This window comes from Phyllobates terribilis, unplaced genomic scaffold (genome assembly GCF_046119375.1).
Source record: "Phyllobates terribilis strain yellow unplaced genomic scaffold, ASM4611937v1 Scaffold_4512__1_contigs__length_60141, whole genome shotgun sequence".
NCBI classification, from domain to species: Eukaryota; Metazoa; Chordata; class Amphibia; order Anura; family Dendrobatidae; genus Phyllobates; species Phyllobates terribilis.
This window is the reverse complement of record NW_027367263.1, coordinates 29,457-47,944: the sequence shown is the minus strand read 5'-3', so window position 1 is coordinate 47,944 and position 18,488 is coordinate 29,457. Positions and strand designations below refer to the sequence as shown.

The 18,488-nt window shown below is 39.4% G+C and overlaps 1 protein-coding gene across 1 annotated transcript; it reads left to right on the top strand.

Moving 5' to 3' along the window:
* Positions 1–1,268: 1,268 nt before the first annotated feature.
* On the top strand, positions 1,269–3,548 carry LOC141249383 (uncharacterized). The gene is made up of 3 exons (XM_073669602.1): positions 1,269–1,354; positions 1,495–1,578; positions 2,621–3,548. Exons 1-3 carry the CDS (start codon positions 1,269–1,271, stop codon positions 3,546–3,548), a joined length of 1,098 nt encoding a protein of 365 aa, XP_073525703.1.
* The last annotated feature ends 14,940 nt before the right edge of the window (positions 3,549–18,488 follow it).

Here is an 18,488-nt window from a genome sequence, read left to right as displayed (position 1 = left end):
GTTTACCAATATCGAGACAAATTAAAAAAATCGGAAAGAAAATGCAGAGAAAAAATGTAAAATTGTACTGATTAGAGGAGAGATAGAGAGAAAAATGATATATGATTGATTTGATGAATAAATAGGGTATATAAAAGTAGATTGGAAGTGTAAAGTTATATTAAAAGTGATATAAAATTTGGGTATAAAAAGTTAAAATAATATCTGTATTTTAGTACGTCTAAAATAAAAAGTGGATCTTCATAATGAAACAGAAAGAAGGAGTATTAAGATACCCAATCAGAAGGAAATATAAAAATAAAATTTAAATTTCCCAAAATAAAATATCATATCTCAAACATTTCCCACTCACGTTCTGGTTCTAAATTGTAACCCTAAAACCTCCTCGTCTCCTCTGGCTGCTGGCTTCCTCCTCCAGTCCTCCATCTGCAGATCCGGCGAATCGATCTCCAGGCTGCCTCTTTCTGACTGGCGACCTACTCATCCGCCTCCGCAGCCTCGATCTTCTTCAGTTCTTCCTCGTCTTCTTTCTTTTAGGTACTCATCTCCATAGCTCAATAATCTTCTTCTTTTCTTATCCTAGAGTATTAGATATAGTAATTTAGTGATAATGAACAACGAAGAGGTGTTTTTTTACCATTCTACCGTTTTTTTAACCATTCAATATGCATGCATTTGACATGTATGCTACTTTATATTATCAGAAACAGATTATTAGTTCGATATATTCCCGATTGAATTCGATATACATCACCCAGAACAATTTTACTGGTGGAATTTTGAAATTTTTATATGGATGAATGAATAAAGCGGAATTTGTATTTGCCTTAAATAGATGGGATGATTTCGATTTTTTCTGCTCTGCAGCCTGCTATATGTTTTTTGACCTGCAGGTCTTTGTTTCTCATAATTAAACTGAGAAATGCTTCAAAGAAGTTTCTTAGTGTAGATTTTTGTCTTTAATGGAGAGAGCGGGAAGTGAGTGCAAACTTTAATCATTAAACTATTATGGTGATGATCAATTGTAAATGTAAAGCTTCTGCTGTCACAATTTTAATCCTTTAATAGTTTATGTTATGATATTTTATATTGTCTCTTACAAACAGAATCCTGATGTACTTGTTTAGGAAAAACTATGTGCTGATGACTTAATAAACAACGCTAATTAGTGAGTGACTCAATCAAATTCCAGTTAATTAAGTCTGGGTTATCTGTATTCCTGTTGTTTGTGTAGGTTGAAGGTTTGTTTAGATATACATTGCTTATAAATGGCTGCACTTCAAAGCTACAGTTTGTGCTTCAAGGACTTAACCGTTGGCTTACCATCTTCTGGTTCTCCAAACAGCTACAAGAGGTTTGTAATCTTTGCTACTCACGTAGTTCATACTAGTTGGTTATGCTGTTTGTAGCTTTAACCCTAGTTGCTTATGCCTACTTGTGAAACTGCAAACAAATTTGTACATATCTCAAATAGAGATGACAATTATCCAACAGGAAAAGTTACAGGCAGAATGCCCCAAGATCTGCTGTCGTAACTGATTCTCGTCTCCCCATGCGAAGCCTTGAAGTTAAGAACAGGTACATCTCCTTGCTTCCTTATATTTATGGTCTCTACTATGTTGTTGATAAATTAAAATCTGCTTCATGAGCTTGTGTGAAGCTATGAAGTTTGAAACTACATAATCAAGTTATTAAACTCGAGAGTTTACTGTTGACACGGAAAGGGTCCCCTAACTCGACTCGTTGATAGGGCTGAACCCGGTTCGGGTAAACCGATCCAAAGAATTCAGTTCGGTTTTTGGATCACATATTTCGGTTTTCGGTTTGGAGTTTTTCGGCGCGGGTAAAACCGAAGTTAAAACTACGGTCAAAAGACCTTGATTATATAGGCTATATAAAAACAAGTTTGATATTATTTGGTGTTAAAAGGATGTAAAAGAATATTGCAAATTTAGTGAAATATATCATTTTATTGTCATTTTTATAGTTGGGTTTTTAAGATTATTTTACTTTATACAAGTCAAACTATGAATGTCACTTTTTGCATTTAATGTTTGATACTTGATAACTTAATTATTGAGAATTGCTTTGGAGACATTATATCAATTAAATGTTAAATAATGTTTGAAATTATATTAGAATTAAGTCAACTAATAAATATAATAAATTGATTTAGATTTTTTTCCAAAAAACTGGATCAATTCGGTTTTTAACCAAACCAAATCAATGGGATTGGATCGGTTTTCGGTTCATGTTTTTTCAAGTTTTTTTTTCTGGTTTGGTTTGGTTTTGACCCAATGCTCAGCCCTACTCGCTGACTCGTAAGAGTCTACTAAAATAATTAATAAATTAATAAATATAGAATATAAATACAAAAAAAAAACCCCTCAAGGAATTACTTTGATATTTGTAAATTTATAAAATCTTCCTACCTTAGTTATGTTAATAAAATTTAATGCTTAATTCTTTCAATTTTGTCTAGTTTTTTAATGGATTAACTATGAATTTTCCTTCACAAGGCCTCCTGAGACAAAAATTGGGCTTTTAGACTCAACTATGGACTCCAAAATCAAAGAAAAATTGACAAAATTTAACATCTAATCCTTGATTTAATCTGCAGGACGAACGTGTCCGACATAAAGTCTCTGAAACTAGTCACAGCAATCAAAACTCCATATCTCCCCGACGGAAGATTTGATCTCGAAGCGTACGACGCCCTGGTCAACATGCAGATTTCAAACGGCGTCGACAGCGTCATAGTCGGCGGAACAACCGGCGAAGGCCAACTAATGAGTTGGGATGAACACATAATGCTTATAGCCCACACAGTCAACTGCTTCGGCGGAAGCATCAAAGTGATAGGCAACACCGGCAGCAACTCAACAAGAGAAGCCATCCACGCCACCGAGCAGGGCTTCGGCGTCGGAATGCACGCCGCCCTCCACATCAACCCTTACTACGGAAAAACATCAATGGAAGGCCTCGTCTCTCATTTCAACAGCGTGTTATCGATGGGGCCCACCATAGTCTACAACGTACCGTCGCGCACTGGACAGGACATTCCCCCGAGTATTATTAGTTTGTTGGCGGAGAGTCCGAATTTTGCGGGGGTTAAGGAGTGCGTCGGGAATGAGAGGGTGAAGGAGTACACGGAGAAGGGGATAGTGGTTTGGAGTGGGAATGATGATGAGTGTCATGATGCGAGGTGGGGGTTTGGGGCGGCGGGGGTGATTTCGGTTACGAGTAATTTAGTACCGGGGTTGATGAGACGGTTGATGGTTGGAGGGAGGGATGTGGCGCTTAATGAGAAGGTTATGCCGCTTGTGAGATGGTTGTTTGAGGAACCGAATCCGATTGGGTTGAACACGGCGTTGTGTCAGCTTGGGGTGGTTAGGCCGGTGTTTCGACTGCCGTATGTGCCTTTGCCGGTGGAGAAGAGAGTCGAGTTTGTGAAGTTGGTGAAGGAGATAGGTCGCGAGCATTTTATTGGGGATCGCGATGTTCAGGTTCTTGATGATGATGACTTTACTTTGGTGGGTCGGTACTGAATTGCTTTAGTTCTCGTGTTTAGTTCCTCTAGCTCGTTCATTAATCTTGCATCTTTGCTTGAGTTGCTAATGTTTTGGTATTCTTGCCCAAGTACGGTTTGGACTAATTAGTTTAAAACATTGCATATGCGTCACTATGACAGGAGATTAGAGGAGCAACTTCGGAAAGAAGATAGTACTACATATAATTTATAATAATAGCTGTATTTGTGGAAGTAGGTATAGGAGTTGATCTAGGTTTTTTGTTTGTCTGTGCTAGACGTAGTAATCAGGTTGCTTAGTTTGGATTCGAGTTAGAGAGTCTCGGGTTTAGATCATTTCGGTCGGGTTATAATAGGTTGGGTTATAATAGGTTTATTGTCGGACCGGGTCGTTGGTTGACGTGGAATTTTTGTTCACTTTTCGCAATTTTTCTCAAAAAAAGTAGTATTCCTTTCGTCCTCTTATAAAGATGATGTAAAAAGAAAGTGAAAAGGAGAGAGAAAAGTGAGAATTGAAATGATTAGATGAGAGAGAAGAGGGGGTGATTTAATGAAGAGAGAGTGTGGAAAAATGAATTGAGAGTTGTAAAATTATATTGAGAGTAGTTAAATTGAGTATATAAAAATTCTTAAAATGGAAAGTGAGATCTATTTTGGGACACCGGAAATAGAATACGAGATCTATATAAAGTGACGGAGGGAGTAACTATTTTTTAAATAATGAAAAATATTCACTTTAATAATAATAAATAAATAACATTTTTAATTAATTTATATTTTCGTGTTTATATTCTAGACCCCAATAGGTCGGGTCGTGATCCACTGGGTCGGGCTATACTTTGATCTAGGACTTTTTTGGGTTATCGGGTCGGGTCAAAACAGATTTCGTGTAAAATCGGATTAGGTTTGTGTGACCCAGAAACAAGCCAGATCGAGTTTATAGGCCGGGTCAATTTTTATCAGGTCTATGAAACCAAAGCATTTTATCGATCAACTCCATTGAAGGAGAGTAGAAATTAACTCCATTCAAGGAGAGTAGAAATTACACAAACAAGATCCAATAGAGCCATGCTCTTTCCAAAACAACCGATTGTCATAAACTAGATGTATATCATAACAATATGTACCCTAGTTTTTATGTTAATTAATTTGAACAACAATACGGGTTACGATTAACCAATTGAATGTTTTGTTATGGTTTGGACTTCTTTTATTTACCGTTTGTTGGAAAAACTGGAAGTGTATGGCATATTTTTAGCTAAGATTTGAGTAAGATTAATGTGAGAATGAAGATTTGCATGAGAAATGAGAATGATTCAGGGTCGTCTTTTTAACAGGTCTTGCTAGCGAGTGTAGATTGGTTACTATTATGTATTGGTTTGCGGTGAGCAAGTGTTCATTGTCAAAGCTATAACCGTGCATTAAATTTGGCTTGTTTGTATTATTTTTCTTATCATTTGTTCATTTATTTGGCTACCTTAAGTATGTATTTGTGTGGAAAGTAGTGTGTATTGATTTGCAATGAGTGAGCGTGATTTGATGTGCATTAGTTTCTTATCATTAGTTTCTTATTTGGCTACCTTAAGTATATAGACTCTGAAGTCCACGAATAATCACCAAAATGTGAAAATGTGGGTGCAGTAGTACATGGAGAAGTTTATGTTGATGGCCAAAACACAGACGATGTTGGAGGTGAGGTAAAATCTGATGGCATATGTGAAGTCATGAGAGGAAGCGTCGGATATGTCATAGGCAGTGGAGGCACTACATATGCCATAGACGATTGTGTGAATGATGGCAATGTGATACATGGTCACCTTGCTTAGTCGATCTAGGTTCACTTAGCCACAATTCACACAATAGATTAGGGAAAAACACACAAAACGGAAACAAAGACACAATGATGCAGAGTTGACAAACTATGCCTAAGGACTCATCTAGGACTCTAACTAGACTATAAACTGAAATCAAACTGGACAAAGATAGGTTTAACCTCAAGATGACTTATCTCCAAATCTACCTAAGGCACCTTGGAATCTCACCAAGACACAATAGGCCGGTCAATAGGAAATCTAGAGCTTTAACTAGACACATTTGAACCTCGGTTCAATAGCACCTAGGGACGGCTTCAATGGCATGAGGATGGCTCCCATCTCAGGATGACATTCTTCACAATTCAAGCCTTCAACAACACACAAAGGCCCGGCCTTCAATGACTCATAGAGTCTCACTATGAAGAAGAAAACACACAAACCTAGAATAGCTTTCAAAACGGAGATAACTGTCTTTAAAACCGAAAATTCTAACTTAAATAATCGAACCATGGTCCGGCCTTCTACTATCTGAAACTAGGGGAAAAGAAGTCCATTTTACCTTTAGACATCCTCTTGAGATCTGGTGTGATCAAGGAGATAAGGGCCCACACAAAACATGTAACCGGGTAATGTTCAAAACAACAACTTCAACACAAACTGATTTTGGAAGGGAAATCTAGCTAGATAGATGACCTTTGTTGGCCACTTCCACAACATCAAATATGCTGGGGGATGCCTCCTCTAAGACATAGAACTGGTTTGGGGCTCCACAATAGCCTGTGTTCATCCATAGCTAAGCTAGAAGTTACCTTGCCAATGAGGATTGTAAGGTCACTTCTAAGCTTTTTTGCCCTTGTTCTTGTCATGGGTCCGGGGCTTGGCTCATCATGGGGTCCTTCCTTAGGCTTATTAGATGGTCCTCCATCATCCTCCCTCTTGAAAAGGGATTGACCTCAAGCCTTCATCCTCCATAGGCGGTAAGGACTCCATATCATCATGTTGTTCATCAAGCATCTCTTCATAAAGTGTGAGGTCTCCCACATTGAATGTAGGGATAACTCCATACTCCTCAGATAAGTCAATGACATAAGCATTGTCACTAACCACCTTTAGCACCTTGAAGGGACCAACACCTCTAGGGAGAGCTTGGAGCTCCTAAGGTTAGGAAACCTCTCCTTTCTCAAATGTACCCACACAAGGTCACCAACTTGGAAGGTGACCTTCCTATGCTTGTTCCTGCTCCGAGCCACATCCATAGCAAGCTTCTCTAGCCTCATCTTAGTCCTCTCATGCAGTTCCTTGATGTTTTCAACCTGTTTTGCTGCACTAAACTCAAACTTCTCTTTGCTAGGCAAAGGACTAAGATCAAAAGATGTTAGTGGGTTAGTACCATAAACACACATAAATGGGCTCAGGTTTGTGCTAGAATGAGTAGCCCTATTATAGGCAAACTCAACATGAGGTAGCATGTCCTCCCAAGCCTTGAGATTCTTCTTAATGTCTGCCCTAAGCAATGCACCAAGTGTCCTATTAGTCACCTCAGTTTGACCATCAATTTGTGGGTGATTTGAAGTTGAAAACAAGAGTCTTGTTCCCAACTTGCCCCATAAGGTCCTCCAGAAATGACTTAGGAACTTAGTGTCCCTGTCACTCACAATGGTCTTAGGCAAGCCATGTAGCCTAACCACTCCCTAAAGAAAGAGATTTGCTACATTACTAGCATCATCAGTCTTATGGCATGCAATGAAGTGTGCCATCTTACTGAATCTATCAACCACCACAAAGATAGAATCTCTACCTCTACTTGTCCTAGGCAGCCCCACAATAAAATCCATGCTAATGTCAAGGGGCAGTAGGCGTGGGTAGAGGTGTGTAAAGTCCTTGAGGCTTGGCCTTAGAATTGCCTTTAAGCACTTTAAGCACTTCTTGATCATGCTTTCAACATCCCTCAACATATATGGCCAATAAAAATGGGAATGCAGCATGTCATAGGTCTTGTCCCTCCCAAAATGCCCCATAAGCACTCCCTTGTGAGCTTCCCCAACAAGCAGGTCCTAACACCTAGGGATACAAACCTTATCAACTCTGAATAGGTATCCCTCATGCAAGTAAAACTTGTCTTTAGGACCCCTATCCCTACAATGAACATATACCTCTCCAAAATCCATGTCTTGATCATATAACTCCTGGATATAGACAAAGCCTAAGACCCTTGAGTCAAAGATGAGTGAGCAAGGCATGCCTCCTAGAGAGTGCATCAGCCACTACATTATCCTTTCCCTTCTTGTATTTATGATATAAGGGAAAGTTTCTATGAACTCCATCCACCTACCATGTCTCCCTATCAATCTTATCTTAGCTCCTAAAGTGCTTAAGGGACTCATGATCAGTATGCAATATGAATTCAGAGGGCCAAAGGTAATGTTGCCAAGTATTTAATACCCTAAACAATGCATAGAGCTCCTTATCATAGGTTGAGTAGTTTAAGGACGCACCTTTGAGCTTTTCACTAAAGAAAGCTATTGGCTTGCCCTCCTGCATTAGAACTCCTCCAATACCTATCCCAGAAGTATCACACTCAACCTCAAAAGGTTTAGTGAAGTTAGGAAGCACTAGTAGGGGTGCCTTGGTAAGTTGCTCCTTAAGCTCTTGGAAAGCCTTCTCTTGACGCTCTTCCCACTTGAATGGCACATGCTTCTTGGTGAGCTCAGTGAGGGGTGAAGCAATGGTGCTAAAGTCTCTCACGAATCTCCTATAGAAGTTGGCTAACCCTTGGAAGCTCCTTACCTAGGTAACACTAGTAGGCGTGGGCCAATCCTAGATTGCCCTAATCTTCTCCTTGTCCACCTCCAACCCTCTTGAGCTCACCACAAAACCTAGAAAAGTCAATCCCCGGGATTGTAGCCAGGGATCTTCAACAAACCTTAGCTATTCATTGGATTCTTGAAGCAGCAACTTTCAAATTCATTAGTGAAAAAATCACACTTCTTGAGGTTAGCATAAAGGGAATGAGTTTTAAGTATGGATAATACTTCCCTGAGGTGGAGTACATGCTCTTGTATTGACTTGGAGTAGATCAAGATGTCATTAAAATAGACTACCACAAACTTGCCTATGAACTCTCTTAACACCTGATTCATCAATCTCATGAAGGTTGAGGGTGCATTGGTCAGTCCAAAGGGCATAACTAACCACTCATATAGACCAAACTTGGTCTTGAAGACCGTCTTCCATTCATCACCTTCCTTCATCCTAATCTGGTGGTAGCCACTCTTCAAATCAACCTTAGAGAAACATGTAGCCCCATGTAGTTCATCCAACATGTCATCCAGACGAGGTATAAGGTGTCTATATTTGATAGTAATGTTGTTTATAGCCCTACAATCTACACACATTCTCCAAGTACCTTCTTTCTTAGGAACAAGTAAAACTGGGACTGCACAAGGACTCATGGATTGCCTCACATAGCCCTTACTCAAAAGCTCTTGTACTTGCTCTTCTATATCCTTACTCTCTGTAGGATTGGTATTGTATGCAGGCCTATTAGGGAGTGTGGATCCTGGTATGAAATCAATCTGATGTTCAATGCCTCTTATGGGTGGTAGTCCATGGGACAACTCTTGTGGAAACACATCTTCATACTCCTTCATACACCTTGGGAGTCCCTCTAATACCTCTTCAGTAGCTAAGGTATTGGCCTTGGTGAGGCTCATGAGCCTAAGGTCTGGAGGCAAGCATTGCTCCATGATCTCCTCTTTGGTGACAAGAAAATTACTTTGCTGATAGAAAAGAGCCCGGTTGCTCTCTGTGCCCGGTGTAGAAAGTCTGTTTCCCGGTGTAGTAAGTCTGTTCGCCCGGCTTCTTTTCTCCACTTTCTCACTTGTTTCCTCTTTCTTCCATGCCTTGTTCTTGAAACTCTCTTGTTCTCTTGCCCTTATATTTTCTGCAGATTCACTAATCTGTAAAGGAGTCATAGGTACCAAAGTAACTTTTTTTCCATGAAAATTAAATGTATGCTTATTGGTATACCCATCATGGATCACTTTATTATCATGTTGCCAAGTCTACCTAACAAGATATGGCATGCATTCATAGGTAAGACATCACATAAGACCGTGTCCTCATAAGCTCCTAGTTTCATAGCTACCTTACATTGTCTGTATACTTTAAGTTCACCACATTCACTCATCCAATGCAGTTTGTAAGGCCTAGGGTGATGGGAGGTACTAAGGTTCAATTTGTTGACCATCTCAGTGCTAGCTATGTTACAACAACTACCACCATCTATTATCACATCATAAACCTTATCCTTCACTATACACCTAGTATGAAACAAGTTTTCTCTTTGGTTATCCTCTACCTCTTGGGTATTAGCATGCAACACTTTCTTACACAACAAACTATCTCCTTGTTCAAACTCATATTCATCTCTATCATCATTTACTAGGTCATCATTATCATGCTCATCAATAGGGTCATTTTCTTGTTCACTCTTAGATTCATACTGTCCTAGATGATTTAAGATCATAGTTTTCTTATTAGGACAATCTCTAGCATAATGACCTTTGCCTCTACATTTAAAACATTCAATGGAACTAGTTCTAGGATTCAAAGTAGAGTTAGAAGGAGTAGTAATTCCCTTGTTGTTAGAGAAGGAGCCTGGTGGCCTTGGTGCTAGGCTTGTTTGAGGCTTTCTTGGACCCTCCTTGTGTGCACCATGGTCTCTAGAAGTAGGTTGTGTAGGAGCACTCCTAGGGTTCTTCCAAGTGCTTGTATAGCCGGCTCCACTTCCTCTTAGGTTGCTTGCATTCTTAGATTTGAACTTCTTCTCCACTTGCATAGCTTTGTGGAGTAACTCAGTGGAGTTGTGGTAGGGATACATATCAACCTCATAGACTAGGCTAGGGTGTAGGATTCTGAGGTACCTAGCCATAGTAGCCTTTTCATCTTCATGGACGTTTGCCTTGATCATAGCCACTTGCATGGCATTAAAGGCCTCTTCTGCACTCATAGACCCTTGCTTGATGGTTTCAAGCCTTTGCTTGAGCTCTCTGGAGTAGTGGGAAGGGATGAACCTCCCTCTTAGCAATGCCCTCATCTCATCCCATGTCTCAACTGGTGGCTCATGGTGTAGCCTCCTCTCCTTCACCAAATGGCTCCACCACTTCATGGCATAGCCTTGAAACTCTAGGGCTGCAAGTTGGATCTTCCTTGCTTCTGGAAAGTTATGGCACATCCACACTTGCTCAATCTTCTCTTCCCACTCCATGTACACATCTGGATCACATCATCCCTCAAAGGAAGGAATGGTCACCTTGACCCTTCCTAGACCATCTTCATCCCTTGGCCTTCTCATGTTCCTAGGCCTCCTTCCCCACATGGTGTAATCATCGTTGGTATCCTCCTAAAAACCATGAGCAAACTCATCTTGCCTTAGGTAAGGGTTGTAACCAGGATGTACCTCTCTTGGTGTCCTTATAGGAGGCAAGGGTGGCTCTTGTGTGACCCTTGCTCTTGGTGGGGGTGTAGGAATGTGGTACCTCCTTTGATACTCAAGTTCTTGTTGCCTTTGGTCGTGGAACACATCCTATTGAGGTGGAAGGGGCCTCCTTGATCCTTCTCCTACTTCATAGTGTGTAGGTATCCTTAGTGGTGGTGGATCTGGTGGGACCATCCTAGACTCCATGGTGTTGATCCTCCCAGCAAGTGTAGTGACTTGCTCAGTCAAGTTTCTCAAGAGAACCATCATCTCTGGTTCACGAGTGTGGCTTTGATGCGTGGGTGCCTCTCCCATTGGTCTTACAGGGCTCCTTGATCCTCTTTGTGATCCATTTACAAAGTCACCATCACCTGGATTGTTCATGATAACACACTAAACAAAAACAAGTCAAATCAGCCTAAAGTGTAATGTAGTCGGGTAGCCAAATTCTCCTTAAGCGTTCTGGGAATTGACTCGTGCCTTTTGTATGCAATTCAGGACTTAGAAAGTATAGCAACCAAATGTTAAGCACACCAAAAATCAAGGGATTTGGATCCGGGGCTCTATGGTTAAAACACTAGCCAAGTTGACAACTAAGGCTTTCTCGGTAGGATTCTAGGGTTATCCGGGTGACTAGCAAGGGCTGAGGCTAAATTGAAAATGACTCGTGCCTTTCTTCCTAGCTTCTGGACTCTTAAACTAGACCTCTTAAACTAACAATTTGCAAATTTTCACAAGATTTGGTCCCGGGGCTCTATTAATTAAAACCTCACCAAATCCAAGCAAAACAATGATATCCGGGTAAGCTAATTTGAACACTTTAAGTAGCTAGAAGGCAAGGACAAGTTATAGGAGAATACCTTAGACTTTATCCTTATAGTGTGCCTCCAGAAGTGTTCACCTTGGCCAAATCAATGTCAAGAATGAGGGTAGGGATGCAAGAGAGTAGCCTTTTAGCAAATGTTTGCCGGCTAGGTCTAGATGTGGCTTGGCCTTTGGGTTAGGCTAAGAGGCACATGGAAATCCTCTTCCTCCATGGTTGGCTGACAATTTACAGACTTGGACTTGAATTAGAATAGCTTACAGACTCGGACTCAACATTTAAAACACTTGGGTTCACCTTCTTTTCACAATTGAACCCAGTTCTTTCAATGCCCTTTTTTGGCTTTTTCTTTTAATGAGAAATTAAAACTAATAATAGAAATTAATAAACTTGAAAGATACCGACTTAATATGTAATCTAGTGGTTCAAATGATGCCTGAATTGTAGGAGAGAGGGCGTGTGGTAGTTTTCTTCTCACCCATTCAAAAGGCCCTAAATTGTAGGAACCAACTTTCAAACGTTTTAGTGAGGATATTTCAGACGCCCCTTTAATTCTTTTAATGAATTTCCTTTTGAATTATCTCCCCCACGTCCTTGTGAGTGCCAGGTAGCAGTTCGGCGTGCTAGGGACGTGTTTGTCCTAAGGGTGGCTCAAGGTTTTTGAGAAGTTGTCTCCACCGCAGGTGGTTGCCGGTGAGGGTTCTGGTTTGGGGAATTCTTGACAAATCCTTGGCGTTTGGCTCAAAACTTCCTTAGACAACCTTAAAGATCTCGTCCTTAGCTTTCTTCCTGCAAAATTTCAGATCAAACTAACTAGTTTAACGTTTTCAAATCAGAAACTCAAACCGGAAAATAAATGTTTTTGTTCTTGACAACAATGGAGTCATCAAGAGTTTTTGGGTTTGAGGACGGCTTTAATCCGGTGAACCACCCTAGTTCTAATACCAATTTGATACATGGTCACCCTGCTCAGTCGATCTAGGTTCACTTAGCCACAATTCACACAAAAGATTAGGGAAACACACACAAAACAGAAACAAAGACACAATGATGCAGAATTGACAACTATGCCTAAGGACTCATCTAGGACTCTAACTAGACTATAAACTGAAATCAAACTGGACAAAGATAGGTTTAACCTCAATATGACTTATCTCCAAATCTACCTAAGGCACTTTGGAATCTCACCAAGACACAATAGGCCGGTCAATAGGAAATCTAGAGCTTTAACTAGACACATTTGAACCTCGATTCAATAGCACCTAGGGACGAATTCAATGGCATGAGGATGGCTCCCATCTCAGGATGATATTCTTCACAATTCAAGCCTTCAACAACACACAAAGGCCCGGCCTTCAATGATTCATAGAGTCTCACTATGAAGAAGAAAACACACAAACTTAGAATAGCTTTCAAAACGGAGATAACTGTCTTTACAACTGAAAATTCTAACTTAAATACTCGAACCATGGTCCGGCCTTCTACTATCTGAAACTAGGGGAAAAGAAGTCCATTTTACCTTTAGACATCCTCTTGAGATCTGGTGTGATCAAGGAGCTAAGGGTCCACACAAAACATGTAACCGGATAATGTTCAAAACAACAACTTCAACACAAACTGATTTTGGAAGGGAAATCTAGCTAGATAGATGACCTTTGTTGGCCACTTCCACAACATCAAATATGCTGGGGGATGCCTCCTCTAAGGCATAGAACTGGTTTGGGGCTCCACAATAGCCTGTGTTCATCCATAGCTAAGCTAGAAGTTACCTTGCCAATGAGGGTTGTAAAGTCACTTCTAAGCTTCTTTGCCCTTGATCTTGTCATTGGTCCGGGGCTTGGCTCATCATGGGGTCCTTCCTTAGGCTTCTTAGATGGTCCTCCATCACAATGACTGGGGGACATCAGAAGAAAAAGGTTGTGACATAGACCGTGATGGTGCAGATCCTCCCGGATGATGTGAATAAGGTTGCAGCGCATACTGTGATGGCACAGACCCTCCCGGATATCCATAAGAGCTATATGGTGCTCCCCGTGTACCTTCTTGACTCTAGAAAATGACTGGTGGACATACATATGACCAAACACATCACTCCTCTCAGGAGGTACATATTGTCCCTATAAAAGAAAAATCAATTAAACGAGTAAAAATGATATTTAAGCATTTTGTGCAGCATATTATATTGAAGACTCACCATCATGTACAAGTCGGGAGACACTGGTTGGTGGTGTCCTACTGGTGGACGAATATGTGGAGATAGAAATTGACGAGTGATTCTCTTGTACCAACTCATGTACTCTTGCGCTACTCTTGAAATGTCAGAGTCATGGACTCTAGGAGCAAAAATAGATTCTGCACGTTGGTCCCATAATCGTATGTACTTCACATGTGTTGCTGTCCAATCTTTGTCATGCTTCCCCTTTCAACCCACTTTATGCAACTGTTGGAGATTATCACATGGTCCTGGTATATGTTGTTGATGTCCAAACTGGCGCATCACACGGTCTGGTCGATTCCACTCAACCATGTCGAAGCATATCAAAGGGACAAAAGCTATCAAATATTTTCTCTGAAGTACAAATGTTTGGAAGACGACCCCGTACATCTGGCGTGTAGGACTCCCATGTAAACTATACACAAAATATCACATTTAAAATTTTGTAATTAACTTACATTATCATAAGCTATCATGTATATAATATATCAAACCTGGTCATCACGTTGCCTATCGAGTGCATCCCTATAATATGCAACATCTTTCGACTTCTCATTATACTTATAACTACATCTCATTCACCTAAATTGAATTGAAATTGGTAAGAATGTTGTATATATTAGTAAGAAATAAAATTTGAAATGAGATTGAAGGATGGAAATTACCAAAAAAGTAATGGATAACCAACTTGAAACTATCCACCAAACGGAGGAAGTGTTGAGCCTTCACCAAGGGTTATCTTTTCAATCCTCATGCTTTCTTTTATCCTAGTTGCTTCGTCAATATTCTGTAATTTGAAACCAACAAATTTTGGTCTTCCTATCGGCATGCAAAGCCACACCCATAACTACATTGATACAGTGCAGAGGTGCAACGTGGATAACCGAATCGAATGCTATTAGTAAACAGAATTAACATAAATTTGAATGTGTAATGGATGTTTGTACGTGTAATTGGGGGGTATAAATGCTACATATTGTAATTGTAAACATTCATTCAATCATATTACATATTTCTTCACATCAAATCTCTGTCTTCCTCTATCATTCTCTGTTCTTCTATTACTAAGTTAGATCATCTTCTCCTTCATATGGACGATCTACAGGTAAAGAGATTGTTGTTTTCAGAACAATTGATCTCTCATTTCTTGTATATAGCTACGAATTCATATTGATTCATAGCTATTTGTATCAAAGATATCAGACGCCAAACATTTCTTGGAAACTTATGGCTGAAACTCGCGCTCAGCAGCTCGCTAAAGAAGCATTCCTCAAACGGATTGAGGAAGCTTTAGGTCCGTGATTAGATCAGATCATCCAGCACAGTGATGCAATTGAAGGCCAAACTCCGGAACAAAATGAGCGAATTGACAAGAACATCGCATATATGTTTGAAGCTATTCGCATGATCACTAACAATGGCGCTAGCTCTTCGAACACTGCAGAGAGAGGAAATATTCCTTTACCTCAATAGGGAGTAGTTGTTCCAATCTTTCAACCTACGATGATAGGTCTTAATCGAGGTGGTAGAATCAACACCAATCTTGGCTATTCAGGTGTGACTAGGCTCTCTTAAATTGACTTCCCTCGCTTTCTGCTTATACAAAGATTGGTTATTCAAAATTGAGCAGTTATTTTTTTATTGATCATACTCCGGATGAACTTAAAGTTGGCCTGGCTTTAGTACATTTTGATAATCATGCGACAACGTGGAATCAATCTATTATGCAATATGAGTTAGGAGTGTCAATATCTTCTAATTGGCCGACTTATAAACTCTTGTTACAAGAAAGATTTGATGAATTACTTGATGATCCTATTGCTGAACTGAAAATGTTGCAAGAAACAAATGGAATTGTGGATTATCATAACATGTTTGAGCTTATTAGAACTCGGATTCATCTTCCTGAAGTATATTTGGTTAGTGCATATTTGGCTGGGTTGAGAAATAATACTCACATGCACGTCAGAATATTTTAACCTCAGATAATTAGACATTGTTTTCTATTAGGAAGACTATATGGGAAAGCTAAGAAGGAATATGAATAGCACTTGGAGCGGTGCTAGAAACAGTGGTAACATGTTTAATAGAGGTATCTTACCTTTCAAAAGATTGGAGGAGAAAAAACATGGATGAGTCAGTAATGATGATAAGAAGAAAGACCTCTCTAATGTTCCCAGGAAGTTCTTGTCTAATGAGGAAATGAGTGCAAGAAGGACTAAAGGTATCTGTTACTTTTGCAATGAGAAGTACACTCCAGGACAATACTTGAAGCATAAAAAGACTCAACTCTTCATGCTTGAAATGGAGGAGAATAAGGAAGAATCAAGCATTGAGGAAATAGAAGAACTTGAGGACTCTAGCAATGCTTCAACACAGATATCTATACATGCAGTGGCAGGTATATCTAACTTCATAACCATGAGGGTTAAAGGAGCGTATGGGAAAAGAACTTTGTTCATATTGATAGTTTAGGAAGTACTCATAATTTCCTTGATAAGAGTATTGCTGAAAAGTTAGGTTGCAAATGCAGTAAAACAGGGCTAACAATAGTTCAGATAGTGGATGGAAGTACACTACAAGTCAACTCTAAAGTTGAGAATTTTACTTGGTCTTTTCAAAGTATTGAATTCAAAACTTATGTCATGCTCATTCCTCTAGGATGTTGTGATATGGTACTAGGGATACAATGGTTAGAAACCTTGGGGTTGTCAAGTGGAATTTCAAGGAGTTAACTATGAGATTCAGATGTGAAGGTAAGAAGGTTATCTTACATGGCATTAAGCAGGGTTTAGTAAGGAAGGTTAAAGCTAAATCTCTAAATAAGCTGAATGTATGTCCGATGCAATTAGCAATGATTTGTTCTTAGTCTCTGGAACCTGAAGTGTTGAAATCTTGTTATACTATCACTGCTAATGAGGAGGCACCATTGTTGCAGAAGGGTATTCAAGAGCTTTTATTGGAATATCATGATATTTTCTTGGAGCCTACTCCATTACCTCATGACCACAAAATCACCTTGATGGAAGGTGCAAATCCAGTAAATCAAAGACCATACAAATATGCTATCTACCAGAAAAATGAGATTGATTCTATAGTAAAGGAAATGCTCACCAGTGGAACGATTCAAGCAAGTTCTAATGCTTATGCTTCTCCTATTGTGTTGGTAAAGAAGAAGGATGGTACCCGGAGATTATGTGTGGACTACAGAAGCTTGAATGGTTTAACAATTAAGGATAGATTCCCTATTCCCCTAATTGAAGACCTTATGGATGAGTTGGGTGGATCCAAGATATACAACAAAATTGATTTGAGGATAGGGTATCATCAAGTTAGAATGGACCCTAATGATATCCACAAGACTGCTTTTAAGACCCATAGTGGTCATTATGAGTACCTAGTAATGCCATTTGGCCTCACGAATGCACCAACTACATTTCAGGATTTGATGAATTCAGTGTTCTAAGAGTTTTTGAAGAAATTTGTTCTAGTCTTCTTTGATGACATTCTTATTTACAGTTCTTCATTACATGATCATATGTTGCATCTCAGTGCTGTATTTCAGAAGATGAGAGAGCACCAATTGTTTGCTAAACAAACTAAATGCTACTTTGCTACTAATAAAGTTGAATATCTTGGGCACTATATTGTAGCTACGAGTATTTCTACTGACCCTAATAAAGTTAAGGTTGTAGTTGAGTGGCCCATACCTACTACCATCAAGCATAGAGGGTTCCTTGGTTTAGCTGGGTATTATAGAAGATTTGTAAAAGGTTTTGGCACTTTTGCATGCCCTTTAACTGCTCTTACTAAAAAGGAATGTTTTGTTTGGAATGAGGAAGTTGCAACAACTTTATGTGATTTTAAAAAAGCTTTATGTGAAGCACCAGTGTTGCCTTTACCTATGTTTGATAAACCATTCCTTGTAGAGACCGACACTTGAAACAAAGGTATTGGGGTTGTGTTGATACAAGAGGGACATCCTATTTTATACATTAGTATACACATAAAAGGGAAGCAACTAAACCTTTCTATATATGAAAAAGGAACTTCTTGAAGTTGTTTTTGCAGTTCAGAAATGGAGGCATTACTTATTGGAAAATCACTTCATTATCAAGACAAATCAAATGAGTTTAAAATATCTTCTTGAACTAAGGTTGAATACTCCTATTCAACAAACGTGGCTCCCTAAACTCTTAAAATTTGACTATGAGATTCAATATAGAGCTGGTAAAGACAATATTGCAGCAGATGCTTTATCAAGAGTGGAAGGGTCTGAAATATTACATATGGCTTTAACTGTGTTAGAATGTGACCTTCTTCAGCAGATTAGAGCTAGTTATGAGGTTGATCCTGTCATTAAAAGTCTTATATAATATCTTAAGGTACATCCATATGCTAAGGGGCACTACTCATGGTGTCAAGGTCTTCTAAGAAGAAGAAGCAAATTGGTGGTACCAAGTAATGTCACTCTGAGAAATACTATTTTAGAGTGGTTACACTATTCTGGAAGTGGTGGTCATTCAGGTAGAGAAGCCACTTATCAAAAGGTTAAGGGTTTATTCTACTGGAAAGGAATGACTAAGGATATCCAAACTTATATACGGAGTTGTGTAGCTTGTCAGCAA